General features: G+C 39.8%; 1 protein-coding gene across 1 annotated transcript in view; it reads right to left on the bottom strand.

Moving 5' to 3' along the window:
• Positions 1-7264: 7264 nt before the first annotated feature.
• The window catches only part of CFLAR (CASP8 and FADD like apoptosis regulator), a 48570-nt gene continuing 43572 nt past the window's right edge, over positions 7265-12262 (bottom strand). The window contains 2 exon segments of the mRNA XM_030324433.1: positions 7265-7673; positions 9439-9949. Coding sequence (XP_030180293.1) covers positions 7535-7673; positions 9439-9949 — 650 coding nt within the window. The 3' untranslated portion in view covers positions 7265-7534.

Raw genomic sequence — 12262 nt, 5'->3', positions numbered from 1 at the left:
AGTAATCAAATACTCATATGAAAAAGTATCAAAGGAGGAGTCATAGACTCTACTATTCAAGTGAGAAAAATAACTTCCATGGAAACTAGCGGACCAAGATGAGGGCCTTGAAGGTTCTCCACGCTCTAACAATAGGCACCTCCTAGCTTACCACTCACCATTGCTCACATTCTCTCTATGCCAGGTAAAAGTTACACTCAAATTTTCTAAAACATGTCTTGCATTTCCCCTGTCTCTTCACTTGCGTTGTCTCCTCACCTACAGCATATTCTCCTCTCCATCTCAAAATCCTACAAACTTTACAAGGTTTGGTTCAATATTTCCAAAATAACTTCCCCACAGGGTGGTATCATGATAATAGTGATGTTCACATGGCATCACCAAAGCAGTTACAAAAACTCCTTTATTGGGAGGGTGCCATATCAGGCTCAAGTGGCCCCAAGCACTCTCCTGTCTTCCTCTTCCCCTAAGGGCTTCAAGGTGACAGCCAGGAAATCTACACTGACACCTGTCAGCTCAACTATTTCCAGCTTAGCTGAGCTTCTGATAGACACCTTTATTCATGGCTGGAATCCCCAGTCATAGCTATGCATCAACCCATGGTTGGACTTCTTTCCATTACTGGACACCCCATCCATGACTGAACATCCTAATTATGGCTGAATGTTTCCATCCATAGCTAGACATCCCCACCAATGGCTAGACATTCTGCCAACATATAGATATTTCCCTGTGGCTAGACATCTCCATCCATGTCAGAACATCCTACCAATGACCAACAGCTGGAAATTTCCATCTATGATTGTGTATTCTATCCCCCATGACTGGGCTGGGCATTCACAGTCATGGCTGGACATCTCCCCTCCCCCATGACTAGACATCCTCCCTGATGACTGAATATTCCCCATGGCTGGATCTGCCCTGTATGTACCTATAAAGGGTTTGTCTGGGAGGGGAAAGACAAACTCCCCCAATGGGTATGCTCATAAAAGCTCTTTCATTTAAGTAAGCAAGGGAAGGCAAGGCATTATTCCTCCCATTTTGTCAGCCTAGGCCTGAAATCATAATCCCTCTTTACTCCACCCCAAACTACTTGCCAGTGAGCAAAACACCTAAGCAAACACTTAACACTCTTCTCTTTGGGGCCTAGGGATTGGTTGTGTTAAGAATAATGTAATACAAAAAAAAAAAAAGAAAAAAGAAAAGTGATAAAAGTAAACAGACGACAGAGTATAATTTAATAAATTATTGTTTAAAAAGAGGGAAGGGAAAGAGAAGGAAAGAAAAGATGCTGATTTTCCAAGCTCTATATTTTCACCATGCCAGGAAGGTGGGATAAGGGGAGATATGTGGCCATGCCACCTATCTGTGGGGAGAGGATAGAGGCTGGAAAGGTAAAATAATGACTCTCATAAACAGCAGAGAGGAGTATGATGCCTTCTCTGAAATGATGCTACACATTTCCAATGTTTGTTTAATTTCTAAAGAACACTAGATGATAGGCTGATGGTCGACATTCTAGATCTAGCACTATCACTGATTTTTTTTTTTTCTGAGATTTGGGAACAAGTCACTTAAAAGCTGTGTGCCTCAGTTTCTTTGATCATAAAATGGATGTTCTCATTCTTTTGGTATTCATTATGGTTGGCTATCCACAGGGATTCATTCCATGCCCCACTTTTTCATTTTGGACACCATGTGCCTCAGAGGAGCTGAGCCCCTCTCCAGGCCAGGAGACTGAAGCTGGGCTGGTATAAATCAACCATGGTGATCCTATTCCCTCTGCCAAATGCTGGTTTAAGAATGGGCATGTCATTCAATGACATGCCAATGAGAAATATGGAAAAGAAACACTTGGGGAGGAAGGCTTCTAGGGAAATTTTCCTTTGATCTTAAGAAGGAACACAAAGAAGAGGTGTTTTCCTTTCTGTCATTTGGGTGTGATACTTGGACCTGTGGCCATCTTGTAGTCATTAGATGACAATTCTGAAAATAAAAGCCAAAACAAAGAAAGTACAGAGCGGAAAGATAGAAAGCACTAAGTCCTTGATGACATCATTCCATCAGTGACTTAACCAAGCCAGCATCTATACCCCTACCTCTGGACCTTATGCTTAACAAGCATAAACAAACAAACAAACAAACAAACAAAACTGGTATTTTTGTTGTGAGTTACGTCTTCCATTACTTGCATCTTGCATCTGTTACTTACTATCATTTTGAATGATAAAATAGTTAATCAAGAAGGTTCACGTTAATGTGAAAGATTTTCAAAATTCAGTCCTCAATAGAATACAAGATATCATATTACTACTTTTTATTTTAAAATAGAAATAGAAATTAGACTATAACAAGAATACATCGAAGAAACAAAGTTACAAAAAATCAAAACATATCTGATACCAAAGTCAATAATTCCAGCAATTGGTAAAGCTCAATCAGTGAATAAAGTCTAACTATAAAAACAGCTAATCCAACTGGAAGACAGACTCAGGTAAAACACCCTGAATGGCACACTAAATCTTACACTTCAAGTCCTGAATCATAGACTATCCATTTTTGCCATAATCTTAGAAAATTTGAAAGGTAAAAAAAAAAAAAGGAATGTAAACACAATGAAGAAATAAGCCTAAGTACATCATACACATACTTTTGTAACCGAATGTACTGATCCATTTTGTAATCATTGTAAATTGTCTATTTTTTAGTGTGTTTAAAACATTTAAGAAAATCTAATGTATTAGACTTGTGGTTTCAGTTGAATAAATGCTTGATTAAGTTTACCATCAATATTTATATACAGAAATTTAATTCATTAAATGTATCAAGTTTTCATTTATAGGTTACCTTTTAAATTCATTTAGATTTATTGTCCGTTTCAAATATTTTTTTTGTTTTATTGAGAAATAATTAACATACATCACTGTCTAAATTTTAAGGCATACAGTGTGATGGTTTGATTTACATATACTATGAAATGATTACCATGATCAATTTAACTAACATCCATCTTCTTATATAGATGCAATAAAAAGAAAAGAAAGGACAAAAGAAAATTTTTTTTCTTCGTGATGAGGACTCTTGGGATTTAATTTCTTAACAACTGTCCCGTATATCATACAGCAGTATTAGCCACTGTTGTACATTACATCCCTAGTACTTACTTATCTCATAGCTGGAAGTTTGTACCTTTTGACTACCTTCTTCCAATTCCCTCTCCCCCAACCTCTGTGGTTACCTCTGGTAACCACAAGTGTGATGTCTTTTTCTATGAGTCCTTTGTTTGTTTTTTGTTTTCAAGATTCCACATATATGTAAAATTATACAGTATTTTTCTTTTTGTGTCTGATTTATTTCGCTTGCTTAATGTATTCAAAGTCCACCTCTGTTATTGCAAATGCAAGTTATCTTAATAATATACGAAAAATGCATAAAACTAAAAAGCAATATAAATAAATACTTTGTTTCTGGGTTTGGTCTGCAATTTTTTTGTGAGCCAAAGATCCTATACATGGTATTTTGAGGCAAGTTACTCGCAAGAGTGGGGATGATCCCGCCTCAAAAGTAAAGAGGAAAAAAAAGGTAAAAAACATGTGCTATTCCAGCATAAGATAAGAAACAGAATAAATGGAAAATGCTTATCACCTGGTCTGGATGGAACAGAAAAGGATGCCAAAGCTGTCAGGTCTCTAAGATCTCTCTCGGTTTCTTTCTGTAATAATTAACACAAGGTTCTGGTTCATGAGGACAGGCATATACATTATTCTTCCAGGTGCCCCTCAACAATGTTACATTCAAAAGTATCCTCAGGTGTCCCACACTCATTAAAACAAAAAGCAAAAATAACTACTTATGAATGGTCTGAATACTCCTTTCATGCTTTTCAGTCTTGCTGATTGGTCACAGCAAAACACACACAAATATGCACATAAGAAATACACACCATTTAAAACCAAGTCAAAAAAATATAAAATATATATATATATATATATATATATATATATTTTTTTTTTTTTTTAATTTTAAATGAGGGGTGCCTGGGTAGCTCAGTTGGTTAACCATCTGACTCTTGATTTCAGCTCAGGTCATGATCTCACATTTCATGAGTTCAAGCCCTGTGTGGGCTCCCTCTCTGACAGTGCGGAACCTGCTTGGGATTCTCTTCGTCTCCCGCTCTCTCTTTCCCTCCCCAGCTTTTGCTCTCTCTCTCTCTCTCAGAATAAATAAACTTATAAATAAATAAATAAATAAATAAATAAATAAATACTTTAAATATTTTAAATTTTTTAATGTTTACTTATTTTTGAGAGAGAGAGAGAGAGAGAGAGAGAGAGAGAGAGAGAGAGAGAGAGAATGCATAGGGGAAGGGCAGAGAGAAAAGGAGACACAGAATCTGAAGCAGACTCCAGGCTCTGAGCTGTCAGCACAGAGCCCAAGGTGGGGCTCAAACTCATGAACCGCAAAATCATGACCTGAGCCGAAGTCGAACACTTAACTGACTAAGCCACCCAGCCACCCCTTAAATGATATTTTAAATAATGATCTCTTTTTAGGTCATGTCATCAAATCTGCGAGAGAAAATTATTTGCTGTAAAGTGTCACTCGAGTTCTAGACAGACAAGTAATCTCAAATTATAAAGCCACTGCTATTGTCTGAATGTTTGTGTCCCTCACCAAATTCATAGGTTGAAACCCTAACCCTCAGTGTGCTGATATCAGGAGGCAGGGTGTTTGGGGTGACTGGATCATGAAGGTAGAGCTATCACAGACAGTTTGCTTCCTGTCTCTGTTCTTTGACATGTGAGGGCACCATGAGAAGATGGTCATTAGCAGACACACAAGCAGGTTCTCACTAGACACCAGATGTGTCAGCACCTTGATCTTGGACTTCCCAGTCTCTAGAACTGTGAGAAATAAGTGTTTCTTTAAGCCATCCAGTCTCTGGCACTTTGTCATAGTAGCCTGAAGAGAGAAAAACAGCCCCCCTGATTTAACATCCGAATCTTGTACACAGAAAATAAATTTGCAATTTAACTGTGGTTGTATGTGGTAGGTAAGATTTTAAGTGTTTGTTACATTTCATTGTTTTTGTTTTTGTTTGACAGAGAGAGAGAGAGAGAGTGAGAGAGAGAGAGAGAGTACCTAAGCAGGGGAGAGGGGAGAGGGAGAGAAAGAGAGAATCTTTTTTTTGGAGAATTATTTTATTTTAATTTTTTTATTTTAATAATTTATTGTCAAGTTAGCTAACATACAGTGTATTCAAGATTAGATTCCTCATCTAATGTAAGAACATACAACAGCCAGTGCTCATCCCAACAAGATCTGTCCTCAATGCCCATCTCCCATTTTCCCTGCCCTCTCAACTTCCTACCCCCTTCAACTTTCAGTTTGTTCTCTGTATTTAAGAGTCTCTTATGGTTTGCATCCCTCTCTGTTTGTAACTTATTTTTCCTTCCGTTCCCCTATGGTCTTCTGTTAAGTTTCTCAAATTCCACATATGAGTGAAATCACATATCTGACTTTCTCTGACTGACTTATTTCACTTAGCATAATACCCTCCAGTTTCGTCCATGCTGCTGCAAATGGCAAGATTTCATTTTTTTCATCACCAAGTAGTATTCCATTACACATAATTCCATTATCCATATATCCATCCATCCACATCTTCCTTATCCATTCATCAGTTGAGAGACATTTGGGCTCTTTCCATAATTTGGCTATTGTTGATACTGTTGCTATAAACATTGGGGTACATGTGTCCCTATGAAACAGCACTCCCGTATCCTTTGGATAAATTCCTAGTAGTACTATTGTTGGGTCGTAGGGTAATTCTATTTTTAATTTTTTTAGGAAACTCCACACTGTTTTCCAGAGTGGCTGCACCAGTTTGCATTCACACCGACAGTACAAGAGGGCTCCCCTTTCTCCACATCCTCGCCAACATCTGTTGATACTAATTTTAGCCACTCTGACCTGTGTGAGATGGTATTTCAATGTGGTTTTGATTTGTATTTCCCTGATGATGAGTGATTTTTGAGCATCTCTTCATGTATCTGTTAGACATCTGGATGTCTTCTTTGGAAAAATATCTATTCATGTCTTCTGCCCATTTCTTCACTGGAATATTTGTTTTTTGGGTGCTGAGTTTGTTAAGTTCTTTTTATATTTTGGATACTAGCCCTTTCTCTGATATGTCATTTGCAAATATCTTCTCCCATTCCATTGGCTGCCTTTTAGTTTTGTTGTTTCCTTTGCTGTGTAGAAGCTTTTTATCATGATGAGGTCCCAGTTGTTCATTTTTGCCTTTATTTCCCTTGCCTTCAGAGACGTGTTGTGTAAGAAGTTGCTGCGGCCGAGGTCATAGAGGTTGTTGGCTGTTTTCTCCTCTAGAATTTTGATGGTTTCCTGCGTCACATTTAGGTCTTTCATCCATTTTGAATTTATTTTTGTGTATGGTGTAAGAAAGTGGTCCATATTCATTATTCTGCATATTGCTGTCCAGTTCTCCCAGCACCATTTGCTAAAGACACTGTCTTTTCCATTGGATACTCAGAAAGAGAGAATCTTTTTTTTTTTTTTAACATTTATTCATTTTTGAGAGACAGGGCATGAATGTGGGAAGGGCAGAGAAAGAGGGAGACACAGAATCTGAAGGAGGCTCCAGGCTCTGTTAGCACAGAGCCTGACACAGGGCTCAAACCCATGAACCGTGAGACCATGACCTGAGCCGAGGTCAGACACTTAACCGACTGAGCCAACAAGGCGCCTGTCAGAAAGAGAGAATCTTAAGAAGGCTCCACGCTCAGCGTGTGTTGCAGGGCTTGATCCCACAACCCTGGATCATGACCTGGGCCAAAATCAAGAGTTGGATGCTCAACCAATTGAGCCATCCAGGTGTCCCTCATTGTTTTGGTTTTTTATTTTACTTTTCTTCTTGGAGCATGGATACACACAGGCTAATTAACTGTGTTACTGCAACCTTATCTCCATGGCTCCGGTTTACTTGATTGCACGAGGGAAGGCAACACAATCATGAGTCACCCAATTCAACCAGTACTTGCTTTTTAAAGTTTCAAAGCCAGGGTGCCTGGGTGGCTCAGTTGGTTAACCATTCAACTTCAGCTCAGGTCATGATCTCTCTCACGGCGTGTGAGTTCGAGCACTGCATCGGGCTCTGTGGTGACAGCTCAGAGCCTAGAGCCTGCTTCAGATTCTGTCTCTGTTTCTCTGTACCCCTCCCCCATTCACACACTGTCTCTCTCTCTCTCAAATATAAATAAACATTAAAAAAATAATAATAAAGTTTCAAAGCTATTTCCTTTCTAACACTGTTTTGACAAGCTTTCAGCAACAGAGGCCAAAGCCTTCAACCCAGAAGCTTTAGCTCAAACACCCCTTCCTGATAACATTCCTCACAGAGGGTCATTTCAGCCCATAACAGGACCCCATCTTACCCACGTGACACATACATTTGCTTGAAAACTACTTGGGGCTAGTGATGGAGACTGCAGAGCTAAGAAAGTCTTTTGGCTTTTCATTTGCAAGAGAGGATGAGTTTCTTTCTCAGAGTGTGCTGCAGCCAGACGTAGTACCTCTCCTTAGCAGACACTTTGCTGTTCCAATCATACACACTGCTGTTGAGTTCAATGTGGAGTTCCAAGAGTGGGCGTCTTCTGGAGGGAATGAGAAAGGCAAAAATTAATGCCATGCAAATATCAAAGAGGAGACAGACTGTCATTTGGGTGAAATGAGGCAACAGATGTGAAAGTGCTTGAAATTGTTCCTTTCTAAATGCTCTACAAGCTGCTTAGTGAGTGATCCACACCAGCCTGCAACACTCTGGCCCCATGACCCTCACCCAAGAGGCAACCGAGTCATATTCTGGGGACACTCCAGTCAGATGATAACCTAGCTGGACCATCTATGCAAATGGAGGACAGATGTAAAAGACCATGGATACTGCTGGTCCACGAAGTGTCTACCTTGGAAGGCTGAGTCATCCCTACTACCGCCTACTCCTTGCTGCTAAGCCACTACTGAGGGGGCTGGGGAGTCACAGGCGATGAGATGTATTCCTGAGGTCCCCAGAGATACAACAGAATGCATTTCACACATGGCTCAGGAACATGATTCTAAACTGTAAGGAGGGAACAGCTGAAAAAGGACTGTTAATCTTACATGGAAGTATAGTGGGCTTCATTCAGCTTAAATGAAAACCAGATCACCAAGGTTTCCCTTAGAAAAGTATTCTTGCCAATAAACATCAGAAATGTCTGTGTAACAAAGACTTGCAAACCTGAAGAGTCAGGTACCATTTTTCACCTATCAAACTGTCAAAATGGGGAAATAAAAAAAAAATGCAGTGTCGGGCAGAGCTCGGGGACATGGGCGCTCTCATGCAAAGCAGGTTTAACTGTCCGAGACGACAATCTGATAAAATGCATCCAAACCTTTAAAAATGCATGTTGTTGGACATAGTAATTCTTCTTCTGGGTATTTTCCTCAAGAAAACAGTAAATATAAGCACAAACACTGAACTACAAAGACATCGAAAACTTTTTTTTATGAAAGCGAAACACCTTCCAACGCCTGAAAATTGGTCAAGTAACTTATGCCATAATCATATTGTGGATGGTTCCACAGACATTAAAATGATGCTTACAGGGGCACCTGGGTGACTCAGTTAAGTGTCTGACTTTGGCTCAGGTCATGATCTCATGGTTTGTGACTTCAAGCCCTGTGTCGGGCTCTGTTCTGACAGCTCAGAGCCTGGAACCTGCTTCAGATTCTGCGTCTCCCTCTCTCTCTGTCCCTCCCCTGCTCATGCTCTCTCTCTCTCTCTCTCTGTCTCTCTCTCAAAAATAAACATTTTTTAAAAGTTTAAAATGATGCTTAGAAATGTAACTAGTGACATGTAAAACTGTATGTGATATAGTGTTACACCAAGTAGAAGCAGGTTACAAAGTAATAGCAGATAGCAATTTCATTTTGGTTTAAAAAACATATTTATATACGATTGTGTGGGTATCGAAAAAGATCTGGAAGGCAATACACCAAGACTTGGCTAACAGAGATTGGTTCTAATAAGCAGGATTATAACTATTGGTTATGTTCTGCTTTAAGCATTTATATTTCATTGTTTTTTTTTAAATAAGGAGTATGTACTGCTTTTGTAATTAAAAAAAAAATTAAAAATTTCTTTATTTTGAAGAACAATATCCAAACTACAAGCTGACTAACAAGTGACCTCCTGAAGCACAAAGGCAGGTCATAGAATGTGCAACCTTCCCAAGGAAACCCCAACAAGGAATGAAAAATCCTTTTCTCCCTGAAGAGAAGGGCATCAAATATGGCACAGTGGCAATCTCCATCTCTCCATCTTGGCAGCAAGAAAACAAACAAGTGGTCTGGGCATGGGCCACGGCCTGAGTGGCTCACCTTTCTTGCCACAGTTTCTGGGAAAGGCACTTCAGGTACAACGACGGTGAGCTGGAGGACCGTTCCAACAGGGACACGTCTGCTGTGCACAGGCTCCAGAGGAAGTCAGCTTCTCGGTGGATGGTACAGGGCGCAGGCTGCCTGGCCTTGGACTCCACATTGTTCACTGCTGGCCCATCCACCTCCAGGAAGCTGCTGCTGTCCAGTTGGCCCTCTGACACCACATAGTTCTGAATAAAAAAGAGCTTTGGCTTCCCTAAGAGAGAAGGGCATGCATCTCCCATGAACATCCTCCTGATCTGATCCAAAGGGAACCCTGGCTGTGTCTGATCCACGCCAAACACGCTGTGGGAGCCACCTCGGCTCACCAGGACACACACAAAGCTGTCGTAGTCTTGGTGTTGGGGCATGCAGGCAACTTGGCGAAGAATCTGGATTATACTCTCCACATGCAGGTACAAAAAATACTGGACTTCATAGCCCAAGGAAGTAAAAGTGTCCCGAAGAAACTCTGGATAAAATAAACACACATGGAAAACAACACTAAGGTTAGAAAAGTTTAAGAGGTACTGGGTAGCAGTCCTAAGCACAGTCTGATCTCCGCTACTTCTCCATTTCTGCTCTTATGCCATATTTTGAGGTTGTGAAGGACCTGAGCATGGGTCAGGAGAGAATCAACCTGAAACACACGACATTCATGTCCCCGATTCTCACTTACAATCTGTCCCCTATTATGATCTGTCCCCTGCCTGAAGCTACTATCACATCTGGTCACGGGCACAGACTGGGCCCACTTCTAGTCTGATGCAACCAAGGCGGGGTACAAAACTTTTTCTCTTCAAAACAAAGTTGGGGATTTTTCAAAAGGCTCTTTCTTAAAATAACACCCAAGTATGTAGGAATGGATGCATTTGCAGAGCACAGATCCAAATCTAGATCAAAAATGATGGCACGGGTCACGAGTTCCCACCTTCCCATGGGCTGTGGGCTGATACAGAGGCCCACAACTACATCTAAGTTGTGACCATTTCCAGACTCCCCAGTTCCTCTTAGACCTGCCTCCCAGTGTAACCTCTAACTGAGCAGTGGGAGTCCTTAGCCAAGATTCCCTTCATTGCCCTCAAAGATTCTTCTCCCAATCTCAAGAAACAAGAAAAATCCCAAATACAAAATCTAACAGCACACCTAAAGGAAATAGAAGCAGAACAGCAAAGACACCCCAAACCCAGCAGAAGAAGAGAAATAATAACGATCAGAGCAGAAATAAACAATATAGATTCTAAAAAAACTGTAGAGCAGATCAATGAAACGAAGAGCTGGTTTTTTGAAAAAATAAACAAAATTGATAAACCTCTAGCCAGGCTTCTCAAAAAGAAAAGGGAGATGACCCAAATAGACAAAATCATGAATGAAAATGGAATTATTACAACCAATCCCTCAGAAATACAAGCAATTATAAGGGAATATTATAAAAAAATATTATATGCCAACAAACTGGACAAGCTGGAAGAAATGGACAAATTCCTAAGCAACCACACTCTTCCAAAACTCAATCAGGAGGAAATAGAAAGCTTGAACAGACCCATAACCAGCGAGGAAATTGAATCAGTTATCAAAAATCTCCCAACAAATAAGAGTCCAGGACCAGATGGCTTCCCTGGGGAATTCTACCAGACATTTAAAACAGAGATAATACCTATCCTTCTCAAGCTGTTCCAAAAAATAGAAAGGGAAGGAAAACTTCCAGACTCATTCTATGAAGCCAGCATTACTTTGATTCCTAAACCATACAGAGACCCAGTAAAAAAAGAGAACTACAGGCCAATATACCTGATGACTATGGATGCAAAAATTCTCAACAAGATACTAGCAAATCAAATTCAACAGCATATAAAAAGAATTATTCACCATGATCAAGTGGGATTCATTCCTCGGCTGCAGGGCTGGTTCAACATTCGCAAATCAATCAATGTGATACATCACATTAATAAGAAAAAGATAAGAACCATATGATCCTGTCAATCGACGCAGAAAAAGCATTTGACAAAATTCAACATCCTTTCTAAATAAAAACGCTGAAGAAAGTCGGGATAGAAGGAACATACTTAAACATCATAAAAGCCATTTATGAAAAGCACACAGCTAACATCATCCTCAATGGGGAAAAACTGAGAGCTATCCCCCTGAGATCAGGAACACGACAGGGATGTCCCCCTCACCGCTGTTGTTTAAAAGTGTGTTGAAAGTTCTAGCATCAGCAATCAGACAACAAAAGGAAATCAAAGGCATCAAAATTGGCAAAGATGAAGTTAAGCTTTCACTTTTTGCAGATGACATGATACTATACATGGAAAACCCGACAGACTCCACAAAAAGTCTGCTAGAACTGATACATGAATTCAGCCAAGTCGCAGGATACAAAATCCATGTACAGAAATCAATTACATTCTTATACACTAATAATGATGCAACAGAAAGACAAATAAAGAAACTGATCCCATTCACAATTGCACCAAGAATCATAAAATACCTAGGAATAAACCTAACCAAAGATGTAAAAGACCTGTATGCTGAAAACTATAGAAAACTTATGAAGGAAATTGAAGAAGATACAAAGAAATGGAAAAACATTCCGTGCTCATGGATTGGAAGAATAAATATTGTTAAAATGTCAATTCTACCCAAAGCAATCTACACATTCAATGCCATCTCAATCAAAATTGCACCAACATTCTTCTTAAAGCTAGAGAAGCAATCCTAAAATTCATATGGAACCTCAAAAGGCCCCGAATAGCCAAAGTAATTTTGAAGAAGAAGACCAAAG

Source organism: Lynx canadensis, chromosome C1 (assembly GCF_007474595.2).
Source record: "Lynx canadensis isolate LIC74 chromosome C1, mLynCan4.pri.v2, whole genome shotgun sequence".
Classification (NCBI taxonomy): domain Eukaryota; kingdom Metazoa; phylum Chordata; class Mammalia; order Carnivora; family Felidae; genus Lynx; species Lynx canadensis.
This window is presented reverse-complemented; position numbering and strand designations above follow the sequence as displayed.